Below are 21,444 nucleotides of genomic sequence, written 5' to 3' on the forward strand. Positions count from 1 at the left end.
ACAGTCTTCTTTCTCTTTTGAATAGTTTTCTGAATAACTTTGTTTCATCATAACCCTGCAACAGTTGGTCTCAGGGAGGAAATTTAATTTCAGACAGTTTTGTTTAGGAAAGTAAGGTAGAACAGATTCATTATTTATGTAGGAATGTCATAATGACCAGTGTGAATGTTAAGGCCTATATGAGATTGACAGAAGATTTTCAGAGTTTATACGGCCTCATGACGGCATTAATAGTCACCCCTTATTATGCGTGTGTTTGCTAGTACTGCTGGAAACCCTACAGAACTGAAGCCAAGAAAAATACATGTACCGAGTTCAGAGCTGCTCTTTGACGAAGGTGTGGTTGAGCTTGGAAAGGAAAAGACAGCGTATTTACTTTGCCCCGCCAAGATTATGGTCCTGCCAGAAAAAGTTGCGTCTTCTGGTATAAATCAGAGCAGTTTCAGAGGCTGCTGTGAAATACAACTCAGCTGATGGAGGGGGATTGCTGGAGAACAGAACCAGTACTGTCCCATCCCCAGCCTGTGCTCCAGCATGCTCTTCCTGTGAAGGTTAGATGGAGGTTAGCCTCTGTTGTAGTCACAGACCTATTTTGCCTGAAAAAACTAACAAAAGACCCTGAGGAGATTTGGCTACTTCCTAGATCACCTATGCCCCTGAAGTAGCATGAAGGGACTTGAGCACAGCTCAGAAGCAGAGTTCTGTCTGTCAGTTCACCTGTCAGCCTGTTCGTGTCTCTGTGCAGGTATCTGTCCATCTGTCCACAAATCTGGTATCATATGCAGCTTCAGTGACTTGTGTGACTTACGGGTTGTCTTGTGGGAAGGCAGAAAGTGCACCTGCCACTTGTGTACAACAAAAGTATCAGCACCTGCCACCCTCTGACAGCCTTCCCGGGTGACCAAAAGAAGAGTTATTCAACTGATTAGAAATGTTGTTGCAAGGCGCAGTATTGCTGCAGGTTTCTCAAGAGCCATGTGACACACAGTTCATAATATTTTAGCATGCCAATGCAAGTGTCAGCCCATGGTTTCAGGTGTATATACCCATAAAGCAATGAATAAAGCAGCGCTCACAGATAGGTGTAGTTCATGTCTGTACATACTGCTCGCGGATGTCTGATACCTCCAACAGAGATAGCCTTCCCGAGGTTGTAAACCAGTCTGCATGATCCTGACCTGATGTTTTCACTATGACCTCCAAGCTCTGGACAAGTTTCGTTGCTCCTAGATTTCTGAGTGTTATGCTTAGGAACTCTAAGTTGCACTTCATTAGAGACACTGCAGCATAGCCTCTAGAGCTGTAGAGCACAGGGCTGGATTATGAGAAGCCCTTGTTTGTGTAATTGGGTAGTATTATTCTTACTAAGTGTCCATCAGCAGGCTTCAGACAAATACAACCAGTTGGTGTCTTCTGTAGGCTGTCTAGAGTATGGATCTGCAGCATTGCCTACAAGCTTCTAATTATCCATCGACCTTTATTATTCTCAACTTGTTACATGTCTACTAAAATAATGTGGGGTGAGGGCTAGGATTTGTCCTTTGTCAGACAACAGCAAGGAAAATTAAGATCCTTGTGTGTCATGGGGGGATTTTAAAATGAGAGAGAGGTTCAGATCGCTTAAAGAATCGCCTCCAATTGTATTAGCAATAGAAAAATTATTTAATAGAAATTGTATAAAAGTGCAGAGCTTCACAGGTTGGCAAGGTTCACTCTATTAGTACATGGATAAAATGCACACAGGAAAATTAAATCAGAATCAAACTAAACTTATGTATATAGGGACTAAAAATGTAATAGGGTAAAAGGGAATGTGGGAAAGGGTAAGGGAGACCCTCCCGTTGAGTCACGAGGTTCGGAGAAGACCCCCTTGCTTTCTAAACTCCTGTCGGAGTCTAGGTGCAGCTGGATCAACTCCTAGCCCCAGACTTGTCAACGGTTTATATCTAAAGTGATTATGAGTATAATAGCAGCCTGAAATTCATTCACAGTTGAATAAAAATCATGACAGTAATTTAAGTATAAATTTGAAAGTATTAACTTATAATATTTCTTCTATAACTTACTTAATGACTTATAATATACTTGCCATAACATACTTACTATAGCCTATTCAGGTTAGTACACACGTATGCATAAAGACACTAAGAGAGATACATGTAAGAGAATAAAAGAGAGAGAAAAAGAGGTATACATGTTAAAAATTCCCCTTGAGGTCAGTAAAAATATTCATGTTGAATGCTTCGGCATCTTTCTCAAAGGGCAAAGGGTCGAGCCTCAAGGAGCAAAGAGAATCAGCCCAGGCCATGTCGGCTTTTGGTGACAGACCTCCGTTTTTCACAAACTGGACAGTTTGCAAGCTCTGAGAGGTGTCCCACTGAGAGGGAGATGCTGGTCACAGCCCGCTGCGGTCCAGGAGAACTCAAAGGGCCTCACTTAGTACTGCTGTTTATAGGTTTGGGAGATGATTGACTTTCATCATTAACAAATTTCTAGAATCCCAGCTGCACTGGAAAATTCCAAGACTGTTGGAGAATAACTCAAAACATAGATATGGGTTGCTCCAAGATTGTCAGAGGAGGACTGTAATGTCTCAAGGTTATTATGAGAAAACTGGCTGCAGGTTGTTATGAGAACTGGCTATCTCTACACCCGTCCCCCTGCCTTTGCCGGGCAACAGGAGTCCTTGAGACACACAGCATATCTCCCTGTCTTAGCCGTGTAAGAGTTCCTGGCACAGTCAAGGGTCGGTTAACCCCCTGACTCATTACACTTATACTAAGGCCTAGCGAGCCTTCCAGAGTTCGTAAATCAGCCTGGAGAGGGGGAAAGAAATGCACCACCACATCATGATGCTGATGTACATCATGTCGCCTTTGATCTGGCCAAGATTATTTCCTTGAGGATATTGCAGATAATGCATAGCTCCAGAAGGACCATTCCCCACCCACGGTGGTACACCTGCCACCAGTGACAGCATGCTCAGCAAGGCTCTGGCCTTCAGCCTGCGTTATTTGTCAGTCTGATTTCCTTCAATGTGCATCTGTTGTACTTGATGTGCTGGTTTTCACTGTCTTACGTTTTAGACATTGTTTTCACAAAGCTGAGATCTTGTTCTTGAAACAGCTACAACATCCTTGGGAAACTTTACCTGGTGAGAGGATAGGAGAGTCCTCTCCTTAAAATTATATACTGATGTTCACAGCGAGAGACGCTGTGTGTGTACCTGTGGTGTGACTATAGGTTTTGCGTCTATAAAGACTGAGGTACTTATAGTCAGCTTTGAAAGAAATAATACATGTGCATATGGCCCTTGTTGTTTTGGAGTCTTACAGAACATTCCTCCAAGGACTCCCTGTGCCCATCTTTTAAGGTTCGTGGGATTAACATGTCAGGGGCAGCCAGCCATAGACTTCAGAGAGCCCACACTTGGCTGGGACCAGCCCAGGTATGGGAACTGAGTTTAGCCAGGGCCAGCATTCAGGGGATGGGAACTGGTCATGAAGGATACGTTTCCAGATACAGCAGGGAGAGGTACAACTTCAGCCTTACTCTTGCAGAGTAGGAGATAAAATACATAAAGTGTGAAATTCAGCTGATCCTGAATTTGATCATAGAAAACCATAGAAGAAGGAGTGGACTCATCAGGGAGGAGGGTATCATAGTAAGAATATGGGCATAAGAGGAACTGTTTGCCCCCAAAGGTAATCACCATATGTGCATTTGTGTGTGAATGTAAGTGAGGTTTTTATATAAACGTGTGTAGAAAGTATGTGCATGTATTTATATAGATGTGTCATCAGCTGTGAATCACGTAGGAATGTGAAGCTAGCAAGTCTAATTTACATCACTACTCCATACATTCCCACCAATTTGGTGTGTGGCTTTGCTAGCTATCTCACTTCTGAATTTCTCCTGTTCCAAACACTTTTTTTATCAACATTACCATTTTCCACAAGCCATCATATACCAAGTAACTTCCAGTTTTCAATCATGGGACAACATAAACATTAGTAGGAAACAACAATGATGGAAGGCTTGATATTATGCTGCAAATTTTCAGTCCAGTTGGGATTCATCAGAGCAATAGATTTATGATACTCATCTATTTAGAGAGATTTCTAAGGATATGTCCAACCAGGCTGTGATCAGTTTTCAGGGGAGCCTTTAATTGCTATATGGTATCCTTTGAAGCCACTTTATAAAAAAGAGAGAAATGAAACATGTTTGTTCTGAAACATAACAAAAAAGAAAACATGGGATTTGCCATATTAGCTCAGATTTAATCCTTTTCTGCTAAGGGTCTACCCTCTGTGGCTACCCCAACCTGCAATGAATCCAGCCAACTAGGATTACTAACAGTAAAATTATCCAGCCCTTTAAATAATGTAGCCACTATGCCACTTGTTTTTCATAGTCTATGGTAGTGAATTCCATAGGCTACCTATGTGCTGTGTGTGAAATGTTTATGTATATGCATATACTGCATATACATATATATAGACAAGCACATAGTATATATACACATTTGAATGTATACTTTGAATATATACACATAATATGTATTGCACACATGTTGACTATATATATAGTGTCTCTTGTGTGTATATAGGCTGTCTGTGTATATGTATGTGTGTGTATATGTATCTCCCGCATTTAGGTTTTCTGGAAGGCATCACACTTACAGCATCACCCCTTCCTTTTTTTTCCAACCCTAGATTGGGAAGCTCGGATAGACAGCCACGGGAGGGTATTCTACGTTGATCATGTCAACCGAACCACCACATGGCAGCGCCCCACAGCTGCAGCAACGCCAGATGGGATCCACAGGTCTGGCTCCATCCAGCAAATGGAGCAGCTGAACCGTCGGTGAGCATTTGTACCTGTATTCCCTTGAGATCTGCACTCCCCTTTTTCCACACTGCCCCAGTAGCTTGCTTGCTTCCTTCCCCAGTGCATCATATTGGCTCCCTAAGGATTTGTCTTTCCTCCTTGTCCAAGTCCAATGTACACATTCCTGTTCCACTGCTGATCTCTTTCAGCCTGCTGCTGTGCCTGCTGTGGGTGTCCAGTACCCAAACTTGCCCATGTGAGAAGTGCTGTTGAGTGAAAGATATTGCAAAACGTTTCAAACAGCAAGAAGAGGCTTTTGGAAAACTTTTTTGAAATGACTCCCAGAAGAAGAGGGAGTGTTTTCCAAAAGATGGAGTCACTTTTGCTATTTAACTCTCAGAGCGGTATCTATGGGTTGTCATCTAGTGCTATGTTGCAGAGGTTTCCGCGCTGACTGTTATTGAAATAGTGTTGCCATATCAGTGTGGCATTTCTAATCAAGCTAATTAGGCCCGTTGAATGGTCTGCCTCCTTTTCCAGGGCAGAGCACTGCTCTAATAGGACTGTATGCATTTCTAGACGTAGACGGATCTGCTTAGTGTTGCATTGGGCCCTGTAAATCTGTCAGTTCATTCTGAGCTGGCTAAGATATCTCTTAACATGGTGCATATTTTCCCTTTGTTTGACTAGTCCACACATAGATTTGTTTATCATTTCCTTCTCATGCTTGCTTTTCAGACTGAATTTAAGAGGAAAGAGAAAAAATAAACAGTTGGTCAAAAATCTTCCTTTTTTACTTCAGGAAAGGGTTTTTTTAATTCCCTGCCTACTGTAATGATATGGTTTCTAGAAAAAGACAAGCAAAACTGAAATTATATTTTAATTATAGCATGTAAAATGCCACAAAAGTTTTTTCATCTTTTTTTCTGTGCTAAGAGAAAGGTCTGCAGCAGAGAGAATGATGCAGAGTTTCAAAGTACTCTTTTCAGAGTGCAGAATAGTTTGGGAGTAAGGAGAACTGGGCGCTGAATGATGACAACTAGAAAGTTAACATCACTCGTGGAGAGCAAACCAGCCTTCTTAAAGTGCCTGTTTTGCAACTTAAGTTGACACCATCAACATGCTTTTGAAGAATTTCTCCTTTTTTTTTGCCAAAATTCATTATTTTGGATAGCATTTCATAACGTGTTATGTCTTGCAGAAGTGAAAGAACCTGCTGAGTATTTGTTTTCATTATAGCTTTCCTCAGAATGTGTCAAGCTACCATGTTAATATTAAAAAAAAACCCTAAAGAAAGTGAATGTTTAACGTAGATTCTTTCAAGGGATTTACATGACACCTTGCCATTTTGCATTTGTCTTTAAGAGGCGTTTGGGCCATGCAAAGCTCAGACTATTTGGCTGCCACTTAAGCAAGTTATCTGCCACAGAAAGCAGAAAGGTCTGTTGTGGACATACATTGGCTTTTTTTTTTTTTTGAGGTTGAACTCATGTAAATGCAGCACAATCAAGAAAGGAATAAGTGCTCGTGAGAGTCTGCGTAGGAATTTACCATTCTGTTAGTTAATGCAGGTTAATCATTAAATCAGCTATGTCAGCAGAAGCTGAAGGGTAGGCATTGTCTTAGTGACCTCCTTGCTTCAAATTTTATTATTCAATGTTTTCATGTAAGCTGCCTGGCTTTCTTGGTTATGACTTGATTATCACTGCTTGGGGTTGGGAATTGACAGTAATAGGACTGACATTCTTTGAATCTCTCTATTTTTAGCATTCACATATCCAATTACAAAGTGAGAAGTATAGAGGGGTTTCAGTGGTGGCATATCTCTCCTTACCCAAGTCCCACTGGAGACTAAGCACTTTGCAACTTATTAAACATGAACTGTCATGGCTTCTTGGGACAGAGGAAAAAAGCTGATGATTCTCTACTCTCTGCCAAAGAGCTCTATCGATCTGAGAAGTTGAACATGGAGGTGTACTATTGTTCCCAAGTTTGGGAACATTTCTTAAGATTCTAGTAAAAGAGATTCATATTGAATCTCTGAGCATTTGCCTAGTGGCAAGTCATTCCTTTATTTTCAACCTGGCTGTTATAATTGTTGTCCTAAAGCTAATTTCAAATATTGCATGTCTCCAGATTTCAGGATTGTGAGGAAAATGACTTTTTGTAAGTGGTTATTATCAGCACTGTGGAGGATCAGGCTTTGCTTTAAGCACTCATTTTAGAAATACTGTTTTGTTGTATTTCAAACTTCATTATTTGAAACGTTCTTCAGCAAACACACCTGAGAATCATTTTAGGTGAGGCAATAGCAAAGATAGACCTTGCTGATAGAAGTAGCAGCAGCCTGAACTTTTGCTCTAGCCTTAAACAAAATCTGGACTCAAAATCACTTAGCAGTTTGAAAAACTTGGCGACTTTTCTTTCTAAACCAATCTACTCACTTTTCAGCTTCCTGGTTTCATTTGTGGAAGGGAATGGAAAGACCAAAATATTACAAGGAAGCTTGGTATTTCCAGCCCAGCCAAAACCACAAAGCTTTGGAAATTCAGCTTGAAAAAAAACCCGTAGCTGTGATTGAGCCTAGTCCTGCTTTCCTTCTGTGCTCCAAGCTTCCCATTAGCTGTACTAGCCACTTGAGGATACAGGGAATGCAAAACTGGAATCCAGGTGTTGGGCACACTCCAGACACATCCATACTTCTTACTTTAAAGACTTTTGCTCATTTTCTACAGCACTATCTGTCTTCCCTACTTGTTAGCAAAGCAGATAATAGCCCTTGTTGTTGAAACTCTTTTGGAAAGATGCTTTGCAGCATATGTGTATCTACATTTGTCTTTGCACTAATATAAAAGGTAATAAGTAACGTAAGAAATTATAACCGTGATAATTAAGACAGCCACAGTGTGGTATTTCTAAACCTCTGTTCCTTTGACAAATCACTTTGAAAGAGACTGAAATTTCTAGAGGCATTCCCATAGCTTTTGCACTTTCAATGTTTTCTCCAATTGCTTTGGCATTTTCTGGTGTTTGTATAAGATGATTTTATAGTGTTGAGACCCAAAATAAAAGTATAGCCTTTTGTTGGCATACAGCTAGTTTTACTCTGTAAGGTTTGCCAGTAGGGATTTTCTACCATCTAATTAAATTGAAGCTACAAGGGTTTTTTATATGTGTGCTTATATCCCTTGATTATGAACTTCTTTCCCCCCGCCCCTTTCTGTTGCATGTGAGTGTTGTAAAACTCCTCCAGTACTGGAATGGAAACTTCATTCAATTGCCTGCAGTCATGTGAATAAAAATGTAAAATGTAGGTCTAAAACAGAGGGTTTAAAACTGCAGTACATTCATGCTGTTGCAAAACCTGCTATCAGAATTTCCTTGTATAGATGGATGTTTACTTAAACTGTCAAAGTATACACTAAATGTAGCTTCAAATGACTTTGGGTACTGGGGGGACACACATAGTACTGTGAAAGTTTAGCATAAATCTATTAAAACTTTAATTATTTTTCTTAATTGTCTCCAGCTCCTCAGCCCAAGATTGGGTTGCAGTGAGCTACTGGAGATGATGTCTGTTGAGAGACATAAAAGCCAAATCCTAACTGCTTGTCTTTAATGATCCTGTGTCACTTTGAGGAACTAACTCCTGACTAACTTCTAATTTGGAATAAAGTGTGCATTAACAAATAAAGGGAGAGAAAGTAAGTAAAATTTGTAAGTCAGAAATTGAGCTGAGGAAAGAAAAAAGAGGGTCAGTCAGGAAAATGAGAGACAAACAATGCTGGACCAGATTAAATGCAAGCAGTAAAGCCATCCTGTTTTATATACATATGGAAATGCAATTCAGAAATAAGGATTAAAAATATTGGGGTGGAGTAAAAGCTAATTAAAATAATTATGAGAGCCTATTTTCCTTCTTTCCTTTTCCTTCTCTTTCTGCTTCTTTCTTTATGTTTTCTTTTTCTTTCCTTTTTCTCTGTCTATAAAATATATTTTCTTATTCGATCCATAAGACTTATATTCATAGCTTGCCAGTAGAACCAAAGAAATCTTGATCTCTCATCTTACTCATCTGTGTGAGTGAACAAGTTAACTAGAATTTGTTTTGTGTAGTGCGAATTCGAAACACTCCAGGTTATCCCCACAGCCAGGTATATACACTTTGTTCCCAATCTGGTAAAGTATTTAGGATTGGGCTCATCCGTGAGACCATGGTGTCTGTTGACATCAACTAATGTGGCAATTAGTTCCACGGTTAGTATGGAAATGACATTATAGGGTTTTTAAGACATTTGTAGGTTTTTATTCACAATTTTCTTCTGTCATCCTCTTCACTGTTGTTTGCTTATCTCTATATTGTTTCCTCTTCCTTGTTCTGCAACTAGTCACTACCCAAGCTAAATGCCCAATCCCACTGATTTCCAAAAATGGACATAACACTTGCATCCTCACACTGTTCACTTACTCAGCTCATGTATTACATCCTATTCTACTTTTCTGTGGCTGTCATATCAACTAGATTGTAGCTCTTTGAGGTTCTACCTACTAGTTTACATTCCATATTGCCTACCAAAATGGAAGTGTTCCCAACTGCAGGCCATGCAGTATCATAATGAACATTTTGTGAACACTCTTAATAGCCTTTACCTTTTTAGGGTTGAGCATGTGCATCCAATATTGTAGTAAGAAAGACTGAAGGGTACTTGGTGCATCACAGGATTGACCCTTACTTCATTGGTTATGCTACCATAAAACTAAATGGAAGGGGGAACCATGATCCACCAGTAGTTTTAGGTTCTGGACATCCAGATGTTTTCAAGGGAAGCCTAGTAGCAACCTGTAGACTAAATACCTCTCTAAATTTGACCTTTGAGTATTCCTTGCTTTGCATCCTCTGTAGCTATTTGTTAGTCAGTGCAAAATGCCATTATTTGCAGGGTAATGGTTGGCCCAAGTGTGAGTAGCTGCATCAGTTGAAGGAGAAGAGTTGAGCGTGCTCTTGCTCTGTCATATGCTGAAGATAGAAGTATTGGAATCGTTCAAAAACAGTGCTAATTGTTAAGGTAGAAAGCACCAGAAAAGCTCTTCTGTTAACTAAAGCATGTTGTTCCTTTCTCTGAATGTATGCAGATACCAAAATATCCAGCGAACTATTGCAACAGAGCGGACTGAAGACGATGCTGTGGTAAACAACAGGTTGGAGAGAGTTCCCACTGGAGGAGGAAGTGACTCTGAGGCAGAGCCTTCCCAGCCAAGCTCAGGTATGGGGAAAAAAGCTATTGAGTGGCATGTTCAGTGCCATTCAGTGATGGCATTCAATTCTGGGGAAATCTGCATTTCCATGGGAGACTGGAACTTTATAATACCGGGTTACAAAAAAATAATTAGAAGAAAAGAGGCTTAGACTTGAAGCTACAGGTACAAAGCTGGATACAAAGGACCTCAGTTCTTTTTTTAACAACTACTAAGACAGACAAAGCATTTTTTACTTTAGTAAAGGGCTATTTGAAATAAAAATGGAAAAGGCATCTGTTTTTTATTCACCTTAGTAGTTGCAAAACCAGCGCTGTCTTATTTTTGCTGCAGTGTGATTTTTAGCTTGGGACATTGCAGTTCATTCTCTCTGGGCACAGCTTCTGCACTGCCACGTTTGCCCATGTGGTCACACCTGCAGTGGCCCTGGCATTGAGTATGAAATACTTGTGTTTCTAAAGCTGCAATTTTGTGATAACTATAAGCTGATGTAAGTGTGGGCTGCCACTGAAGAAGGCACAGCTCTCTTTTTGTTCATCACTAACTTATGTGACAGGAACCCGTACCAGAGCAGAGAACTGATCTGCCTGAAAAAGAACCTTGTTTCTTGTACTTAATGTTGTTTACAGCCAAATTGGTTCTTTCACCTGGCTCATTAGATGACCAGACAAGAATAAGTATCACTACAAAGGAGAAGAGGAGAATGTGTACCCAGGCCAGGATGGGATGGCAGGGGACTCTACTACTCTTTTTGGTGGTAGTCATATTTTCTTAAAACATTTGTGAAACCATAGCCTAAGTGTTTGTTTCAGGTGAGGAACACCAGCAATCAGACTAGTGCCCACTATGCAACTTGTAGGCATGCAAAAATAACTATCTGCTTTGTCTGAGAACTTGCACCACCAAAATGAACAGCCAGTTCTCTTCCTTTGGATCGTTCTCACCTCCACCTAAAGCGTGTTCTGTGTTGTCTGCTGGAAGTAAATCTGACTTCTTGCCATCCTTTTGCCATCCCTCTGTAAATAGCATTGGCAAAGGGAAAGAACCAACACAGTGTCTGCTTGAATTTTCTTAATGTTCCATGTTGAATAGGAAGAACTACATAGAGAAATAGTGAACTTGTTAAAAAATAAAGTTTGGAAAAATACTCAATTTTGCATCTTTGTTTTCCTGATCCATTAGGTGTTTTTAGCTTGAAAATCAATTTTGACCAAGACTGTTTAATGTTTGATATTCAAAGCTTCCTTGCAATCCTTTGTATTGCAATTTATGGGAGCCTTTTACCTACACTAGATCTTCTAGGGAGAACCCTGTCCTCTCTGTTAGCAGCTGAAATGGAATTGAGGTACCCATTGTATTACTGTTATTTAAATTATAAGTAATGTAGTCATTACTTGTAATATGTATAATCATTTACTATCATAGCCTACATAATAAAACAATTATTTAATAGGAATTGCTACCAGTAAGTATTTAGGTCAGTTTATTATATCACATTCGCTTTTTTGTTTTAACCCGGAAGAGCTGATGAGTATGATATATGTCATCTTAAGTGATTAGGAAATGGGTTTTGCTATAGATAATTGCTTTGCTTTTAGGAGAAAAAGTCAATAGTATATAAAATATCAGGAATTAAAAGATCAAGAGTGATGTAAACCACACTAGAATAAGAAAAAGCTGCAGTATGATACATTTGCTATTTGGCTTTTAATTTAAATGAAAAATGTCAGAAGGAATACAATTTAGACACATTAATCCAGATTCTAAGCCAGTATAAATCGATTTAACTCCAGCACTGGATCCAGTCTGCAGTTTTAAGTGGATAAAATAATATGATGTGTCTAGCAGGAAGAAAAAAAAAAGATAACTGATAAGAAAAAAATGGGAATCTATATTTATTCTGTTGATGACATCTGCATCCAATTTCCTTGGACTGCATATAAAAGTTGGCTTATGTTTGAAAACGCCAGAACTGCACACTCAAGCCATAATGCCATGGCAGGAAGCAGTTTTCTGGTGGCTGCAGAAGGTCAAGGAGTTCCCACCTCTAGAGCGTTACATTCTCAAATGCTTGGTTCTGCTCCTGTGCTTCATGAATTGATACAGATTAAAAAGAATCCCTTTGTGTCTGTTTTTGTTTTCTTTACCATACAAGTCCCCAAAACCATGGACTTGCCAAAAATAATTTAATTACAAGTAAAAGGCAACGCTTTGCAGCACCAACATAGATGTGAGTGACTGAGCTGCAGGCTTCCTTTACCCAGTCTTGCCTACCAAATACTTTCTGCTAGTGAACCCCTCAGGCTGGATTGGAAAATGAGATCTCTCTAAAATCAGCAGTGGAGGGAACCAGTCAGGACCTTGGGTGACAGTATTGAACCAAACCATGAGCTGGCAGAAACTGTTGTGGTCACATTGATAATTAGAGACATCAGTAGATATGACACAGAGTTTTATAACATACAGTACAGAAAATCATCCAGCTCCTGCCTGGCTACTGTAAGCACTGCACCACTAACCATGAGGAGAACATCTACCAGTTTGCCAGCAGGTTTGTCTTGGAAACACAAAGAAAGTAGGCGCATTCGACAGGATGGTGACTTTTTTATACTGTCACTTTTGCAGCCATTCATTAAAGGTTAAATAATAGACTGTGCTTGCCACTATGTTAATAAGATTTTCCTGCTTTTTTTTGTGTCCAGAGATTAGGAGGGAAGGCTCCCTTTCTCCTGTGAATTCTCAAAAAATCACCTTGTTGCTGCAGTCTCCAGCTGTGAAGTTCATCACCAATCCTGAGTTCTTCACTGTGCTGCATGCAAACTATGTGAGTAATTATGATTTGCTCTCTCACACTACTGATTTCTGAATCCAAACTCTACGCCCCAGGCCTTCAGGGAGAATGCATAGTGAATTTGAATTGCATGGCTCAGAGTTCAGTTGTCCTTTCTGAACACTAGACCAGGTTGGGGACAGTACAGCCAGGCTGCTCCAAGGATACTCTTGCTGGGATTCTGCCTCACACAGGGAATTCCTTGGTACAGAGAAGGTCATTAATGTTACCCTTCCAGAATAAACAGTAACCCTTGGTTTTGGCTTGGTTGATTCTCTTGTCGCTTGCTGCAGGGAGTGAGATTGTTGCCTTTCGAGCGATGTTCCTGAGAAATCTTACTCAGGTACCACTAAGTCTCAGGGAAATAGAGGGAAAAAATTATAAACTCATGTAGTTTGCACTCCCAAGAAGCAGGTGGGCATAATGCAGTGAAAGAAATACTGACTTGAGTCAGAGTAGCTATTTTGGAAAAAACAAGAATGAAAATGAATTTTAAAAATTCAAATAACATTTTTTTTTCCATTAATGCAATAAATCTGCATGTTTTCTTGCAAATCTGATGTGGAGTGGAAAAAATGTAATGATATGTCAACCAGGAGGAAGCAGATAGGGAAATCTCACAAGGAGATGCAGTCCTAGTTTTCCATATCTTGAATGTAGTTCAGCTAGGCATCTGCACATGACTTCTGAATATTTGGAAAGTCATCCATTTCTGGGTAGGGATGACCTTTCTTTTTAAAAGGAAAAGAAATTAAAACACTTGAGGAGTTGCCTCAGCACCAGTCTTTAGCTGACTACAGACATCAGGTTTTGGCTGTGGTGCTTTGCAGATTGAAGCCAGCTCTCCATCTCCAATCATCTGCCAGACAATATTGCCCATGAAATCCTGCAGAGGAAGGGATATATTAACTCATCTGACATTACCTGAACTAGGTCATGGAGTGCACATGATTTCTTCTGTTGACAGGGTGACACATGGTGATTTATAGCTGGGGGTAGTATCATTTTCATTCGGCATCGCATGTTTGCAAAATAAGCAACTGATTCCATGGTGGTGTAAGGAACAGCTCACAAGAGACTGGATCCCAATTTTATTTCTCACTGAAATAAAAAAAACCAAGAGAGGCCTTCAGTTTGAGCTTATAAAGTTGTCTTTAATATGAGAGCCAGAATAATCTATTGAAACATCTGTCAAATGGCTGTACAGATTCGACTTGTACAGAAATAATGGCCCACATAACTTTTGGTTTAACATGGTTGTAATATTTTGACCACAAGCCGCTATTAAAATTTCAAGCTATTAATTATGCCAGTGAAGTTGGGATTGGAAAATATTATCCAGCAGTTAGAATTAAATGGGAAAGGCTCTCATTTTTCAGATATTTTATTTCCGTGGAGGGATAAAACTGCATTATATTTTTTGTTTCCCTAGTGCAGCTAAGAGATACTTAGACAGTCATTGATCACACATTAGATCATAATACAACTTCTGTGATGGAATAGGCTGGGATCTTAGCAATTTGTGACCATTGAGCTTTTCTGGTTTATAACCAGGTCATATCTTCAGGGCAGAGATCATATCTCTGTGATTTCGTAGCATTTACCAGCCCTTGCCACAATTAGGGACCCTGTGCTGCAGGGAGTATTCTCTTCTCAGCGCTACTACCATGATAAATCCTTACAAAATAAAGATAATACTTGTAAATGGTTTATTACATTATAGTGGTTAAAATGCATGAAAAGTACACAGAAATTGAGAATTCAAAGCTGTTGGGTCGGATTCTCTGGACAGATTACAGGTGCACACGCTGAGGCTCACTTCACTGGAGATGCAAGTACTTAAATCCTTTGGGCTGACCAGCAGAACCAATGCACTCATTTTCTCTCTAGTGAAATGCTTAGAAGGGTTGCAGCTTTTTGTAGAGTTTCCTACCCTGTCTTGAGGAGCTTTTTCCCTGAAGTAAAAGATCCCAAGAGTAGCCTGTGGAGGAGAAAAAGTGTTGTCACCATGAGCGTATTTTGTGTTACTCTATCATTGAATACACTGTGGCAACTAATATAGTTCACTTTGGCCCCTATCCTGCAACCAGATCAGCACTAACTCACTCAGAACTGCATCAGGGCATGTTCCTCTAAGAGGTGTATTTAATGCCCATTGTGAGATACAACTAGCTGCCTGAGGGGTGGTGTTCATCTGACTCAGGACAACGTCTCCATCTGACGTGCTTTGTAGTTATTGCAGAAACAAATATTCAGTTCCAGGAAACGATTCCTATCTTCCAAAAATAGACAACTGAAAGTGTCTGTTTCTGTCCTGTGGCTATAAAGTGACCAAAAATAAGGTAGGAAGCTTAGATGTAGACATCTGCACTGCAGTCCTTTTAGGTTTACGAATCCTATCATGTGCATCTTGATTTGAATTCTAGCATAAATACATGTTCACAGCTGTCTTTGCATCTCTGGCATCATCCAGTCACACAAGCAGTATTTCTGTTGACTAATGAAAGCAATGAAATAGGCACAGCTACATGCGTCTTGAGTGTGTGGTGTTTTAACTGACCATCTTTTTGGAGTGCATTAGAAAGGCAGTTTATACACAAGCTAACTGTGCATAATGTGTGGGATGTTTCACTTTCCAGATTGTATTTCTTAATTCTAGGTGTTCATGTAAAGTAGTCATTCAAATCAAAACAATGAGATGGAAATTATTCTTGACTCTACAAGAATGTTTCAGTTCTTTGGGCGTATGTCCCATGACATAACCAAATATGTTGTTCTGACATCAGAACTTGTTTTCCTCACTTCTGTTTTCCATCTCATAGAGTGCCTATCGAGTCTTCACTAACAGTACCTGCTTGAAGCATATGATTCTGAAGATCCGTAGAGACGCTCGTAATTTTGAGCGCTATCAGCACAACAGAGACCTGGTAAATTTTATCAACATGTTTGCTGATACCCGACTGGAGCTTCCTCGTGGCTGGGAGATAAAAACTGACCAGCAGGGCAAGGTAAGAGTACCAACAAAACTAATCACTTGTTTAACACAGCACATCAGGCTACATGATTACTAAAGGGTCCTTCCTTCTTGACTCAAAGCTGGTGAAAGCTTGGTTTAAACAACAAAAGCAGCAAGCAGAGTTATTTTAGAAGCAGAAAAAAGCTTCAAGAACAAATGTTTCAAAGCATAGTGGTGACTCTTTAGCTTTCTGTGGAATATCGCACCACAGCCAAGGCAGCATTGGACTAACAAAAAAGTTTAAGCCAGAGGTTAGATCTGTTGTGACTGCAAAATTTGGCTTAGTGTCTCTCCCTCCAGTGAAGCTTTGCTCAGTGACCTCTGGAACCACCAAATAGGCTAAAGCAGTGTTCCCCAGTTATTTTATTCTCTTCTGTCTTGCCAAATTCATGGCTGTTACATGTGATTTTGACCTGTGTAGCTTCAGGTATTTTCCAAGAGCTATTCTGGCTTCGGCTAAGAAAGTCCTGTCATTTGCAGATACCTTCCACGGACTATACCTAAACAGGGTATTTCTGACACACAGTTGCCAGTGGTTTTCACTTTATGATCTCACAATATCATCACATTGTTGGCAGTCTTCTTTCAAAAAAACATTGTTCCTGTGTGTTTCAGTCTTTCTTCGTTGACCACAACAGCCGTGCTACCACTTTCATAGATCCCAGGATCCCACTGCAGAATGGTCGTCTCCCTAATCACCTGACTCACAGGCAACATCTTCAGCGACTTCGTAGCTACAGCGCTGGAGAGGTAACTGTGCTAGTATCAATACAGTTACTTTTGACAGAAATCTTCTGTAGAATTAAAAGCACTTCTTATCTTTGAAATGCATTTAAACAGACTATCTTGTGGATTTTTATCTTCCAAAGGAAACAAGGGATTTTTTTCTTTCTGAAAGGTTTATCTCAGAGCTTGCTGGTAATGAAGGTTTGTATTTTGACCATTCTCAGAATAAGATAATAAATAAGTAAAATGTTGACAAAATAGATTTTAAAAGAAGAATCCATATTTGACATCCTAGTCTTGCTTTAGTGAAGTCGAAGTAATTCATTATTTTTATAGCCTGATATTTTAGCAGCCTCATATGTTTCTTCATTCCCCACTGTGACACTGTGCTCTGAAAAGATATACTCCCTAGCAGTAGTGTAGTAATGTATGTTGAGGTTTGCTTTCCTAGATTTCAGTCACACTAAACATCTTTCCTATGTTTCATGGGGATGATTTTTATCACTGAGGGCCATGGGCAGGATTGATAGAAGCATAAATCCTGGGTTTGCATTGTGGATTTAAGGAGGAAAAAGTACCAACAATCATATTCTTCATACAGCAAATCCATACAGTTGAAGATTTGTAAAGATTGAAGCTGAATAGGAGTAAAGATTAATTATGGCCAAAGGATCTTCCTCTTCCAGAAAACCATCCGGAGAAATGTTTGTGAAACTAACATTAAAATTTATTGCATCAGGACTAGTCCAAACACCTCCCACTGCCGAATGGGGTTGGAAGCAGGAGCTAACTAGGGTGTGAGGTCAGTACTTCAGGACCAAAGGCAGACCAGGCATGAGTAGCTTGGGTAGGTTTTCCCCATCTTGGGTGAATATGGCAACATATTTTCTGAAAATGGGAGTGTATCAATGGATCTGTTTCAATCATATCTTCCCACCAATTTAGCAACTTCCCTCTGCCAACAGCCTGCAGTTTAGTGTTGCTATTGTGACTGAATTCTTGACATGAATGTGAAAGTCATCTGCATGATGATTCATATTTGGGCCCATGCTTGCCTGGGGCTTGCTTACAAGTTCACCATGTCAGGGGCAGAAAGACCACTGAGCAACTCGGATGACCTAGCCCAAAAACTACACTTGGTTTTGCAAGTGCTGGCAAGGCTGGCAAAGAACAATTTGCAATAAACCTAAAATATCAAGTCCCGGGAAGGGAGTGAGAAGCGTTGAATACTTTTGAGTAATGATTCTCTGCGGAAATTGTAAACTGTTCATTGAGGCCACTGATTTGGCGTGAACAGGCAACGAAACGGGGCCTTCTGTCTCAGGAGCCATCAGTGCTGGCACCTTCCTCTCACAGTCTTGGTGGCCCGGGTCCCACAGTGCTTCTGCACCCTTGTCATAGTCAGTAGCTTTCCCTCTGGAAGTATCTGCTGCTCCACTGGAAGGACTCCCATTGGTTTCCAAGGACTTTGGATCCGTGCCTAAAAGCCCACCATTTACAAGGAAAAGATTCAACCCTTTGCAACTCAGCCCATTTATTAAGAGCCACATGTTCCATGCCATTTCTCCCAAGTATATTTGGATGTGCTTTTGTCCTATAAATCATGTCTGTAGGGACACACTTGGGGCTTTGTCCCAGCCGTGTGTCAGCTGTCCGCAGTCCAGCTGGTTTCTTTGCTGAGCAGGTGGTATGGCCTCTGGAATCTGTCACCAGGACAGTATGAAGGACCAAGAAAGACAACCACCAGTTTTGAACATCATGTACAGATGTCAAAGGAGCCCGAGGGAGAGCAGAACAGTCCAGATTCAGTCATGATTGCTTTTGAGTGCCAGAGAGGGTATAGAAAAGAGCCAGGGTAATGAGAGGAAAAACTCTACCCCCTGCCTCGGTGCACACACCCAACATCCTGCCAAAGTGCCAAAACGAGTTGCCAGTGTGTCATGTGGACTTCCCAGGGACTTCTGTGATACTGAGTGATCAGTTGAGGAAAGAGCAGGCAAAAATCATAGGCAGATGAGCACAGAGTGGGGAAGAAAGAAATACCCCAGCTTCACACGCTCACCAATGGCTCTTAGCTGAGTCACCGTAAAGAAATTATTATGGTTCTAAAACATTGTGATCTCAGTACTCAACAGCGGACAAAAAAGCAAATGTAGTGTCTGGAATTCTTAGAAAATTAATAAGATCTGTTTAATCTAGGAAAGGACAAGCATTACAAGAGCTAAGTTTTGGCAGTAAAAGCCAAACCAATTCAATCAAAATAAGGCAGGGTTGAAACTCAGTGAGAATAGTTAACCATAGGGACTAATGATTACGTGAGCATTTGGTCTCCATTTCTTCATACTTTCAGGCCAAAACATAGTGCAAAAGCCAGTTTTGTCTTACTCACCAACAAGTTTCCAAGCTCCCTGGCCAGGGGCAGTGCAGTGAACAGGCTGTGGTGTTGAAGTAAAAATAGTGATCTCCTGCCCTCCCTTCCATGAGTCTTCTAAATCCCTTTGGCTCATCAAAATGTGGCCTTGATTCCTGCCTAATAATCTGTGGTGTTGAACAGAATACCTTGCAATACTAATAAAGAATTGATTTTTAGTATTTCAAATGTACTTTTAAAACTGCCTTGTGAAATTGGAACATAAAAATATGCTTTCTCAAATATGGTAGTTTTCTTTGCTTTATGACATTTAAAATTCATTCTCAGTAGAGAATAGAAATAGTAATTTCACAGCTTCTATGGAAGGCTGGCCATTGCTTCCAAGTACTTCAGGGCCCACCCCAACTATTAACAGGCCAAGCAGAGGTTAAAACTCCCCTTTTTCCCTTAATCTCTATACGTAGGGCTGTGCGTTTAAAAAAATTATCTGTGCATATAATAGTACTCCATTTCCCTCTTCCAAGAAAGAAAGCATTCACTTCATAAAATAATCTGTAATATTTATGCTTTTCTTCATGTTAGAAGTATTCTCCTAAATGAAGGACCTCTGTAAAAAATGTTGATGTCCACCTGAGTAGATTCTTGGTATTAAATGGTATTATATATAAATTTGACAAAAATGCTACAGATTCTTTAGTAAGCATTTCTTCAAGGATATCAATTTTTTACTGGAAAAAGGTGGTCGATGCTACTGTTGGTTACCTGATTTTTGAAAGAAAAGTTCAGGTAGCTGTACTGGCCATCAGTTACTAAAAGAACATAGAGCACCAAGTGCTTCATTTCCTTCTACCGCTGCTATAAACAGAACAAGTCAGAAGCACTTTCCATTCCCTCTAAGGGACTTTCCGTCTGCAGTGGAAATCAACATGTATGATTACAGGGTAGAGATTTTAAAGACAAAAAGAAGAAAGAAGCAGGCATCCATAATGGAGAGGCAAGAGTTTCTGGTTAGCAAGAAAAGCAGAGGAGATACTGGAATATAGCAGTTTATAAATCTCCTTACTGACTCAAACCGCAACAAGCAAGTAGGAAGATTCAAACAGGCAGGAGCCGCTCAAATCCAGCAGTGATATAAAACCCAGGAAAGTGTATTATATGACTGAAAGGCTCCTGTGATAGTTTGGACTCTCCACTCTGGTTGCAACATCCCAGTATCAATTGCAAAGCTGTTAAACCCTGCCATAAATCTGTCAGATTACCCTGCACTAGATGAACCAGGTCACTAAATCACTGGAGGGGTCACTCTTGCTTTTTTTTTTTTTTTTAAATTAGAGAATAATGTACTAATCTAAATTAAATGATTCAATTAGAAAGTCAAAGTAGACAAGGCGATTGTGATTAAACACTGAATTGAAGCAATCAATTGTACTATATTAGCTAAAAGATTGGAAAGAGGAATGTTAGCAAAATGGAAGTTAATTAGATGGCTGGGAATTTTCCTGTTGTGTTGCCAGCGAAAAATTGTTCAGAGGTGTGAAGGTGTAAAGACCATGATCCAAACACAGCATTAGTGATGCCTAATGATAGTGATGAAGAGAAGTACAGCACCACAGAGCGTGCAATTTATTATGTTAAGGTGCATACAGAACTGGATTCTTACAACCTAGATGACTTCAGCTGTTAAACCAGAATTGGGAAGAAAGGAAGGGAGGAGTGAAGGTTTCTCTTCACAGGCTGTAGACACATTTCCTTTCAGAGTTCTTGCTTCAGGAGAAATATGTTCAGGCACACAACTCAGCAGCACTGGAAAGCTAGCCAAAAGAAAAAAAAAATTAAAAAATTGGATGACATGAGCAAGGGAAGGATCCAGCCCCAGGCTGGGCAGAAGTACCATGCAGTTCCCAAGTGACAAGCATATACCAGCTGGTGCTAATTTTTGTGGGAGACGGGTGTTTAGCTCCTGTTACTCCTCCCTTTCCCATTCCTATCTTCTGGTCAGTAAATCTATGTGTAGCAACAAGAGTGTAGGATTTGTCTTTGTCAAGGATAAGTCAGGGACCACCCTTAAAAACAGGCTCATCCACCATCCGCACTCCCATGCAAGTCTGTTCTACAAGGAGCTGAGGAAGAGGCATCCTCACCTGATTTCCAGAGCTCCCTGGAAATGGAGAAGCTGAGCACAACACAGTGCCTTAGCACCATCCCACACATCCTCGCTAATACAGCCGATCGCAGGCCAGTGTGTGATCTTGACTATGCTGCCCACAGACAGCCCAAGAAAGAGCTCTTCCCAGAAGGCCTTCATGCCCAGAGTGGCAATGGATTATAGGGCACCTCTTGCACCTAAGCTTCCTCCTTCTTCCGTAGCATAGAGTGAATGCCATAAAGGCCACATGGTGCCTGGCAGGGTGG

General features: G+C 40.4%; 1 protein-coding gene across 1 annotated transcript in view; it reads left to right on the forward strand.

Annotated features, from left to right (window-relative positions):
* HECW1 (HECT, C2 and WW domain containing E3 ubiquitin protein ligase 1) overlaps positions 1-21,444 on the forward strand; it is a 271,938-nt gene that overhangs the window by 202,804 nt on the left and 47,690 nt on the right. Inside the window, exons 11-15 of the mRNA XM_075054515.1 lie at positions 4,719-4,869; positions 9,967-10,097; positions 12,792-12,913; positions 15,742-15,927; positions 16,551-16,685. Coding sequence (XP_074910616.1) covers positions 4,719-4,869; positions 9,967-10,097; positions 12,792-12,913; positions 15,742-15,927; positions 16,551-16,685 — 725 coding nt within the window. The remainder of the gene's footprint in view (positions 1-4,718; positions 4,870-9,966; positions 10,098-12,791; positions 12,914-15,741; positions 15,928-16,550; positions 16,686-21,444) is intronic.

Source organism: Buteo buteo, chromosome 2 (assembly GCF_964188355.1).
Source record: "Buteo buteo chromosome 2, bButBut1.hap1.1, whole genome shotgun sequence".
Taxonomy (NCBI): Eukaryota; Metazoa; Chordata; class Aves; order Accipitriformes; family Accipitridae; genus Buteo; species Buteo buteo.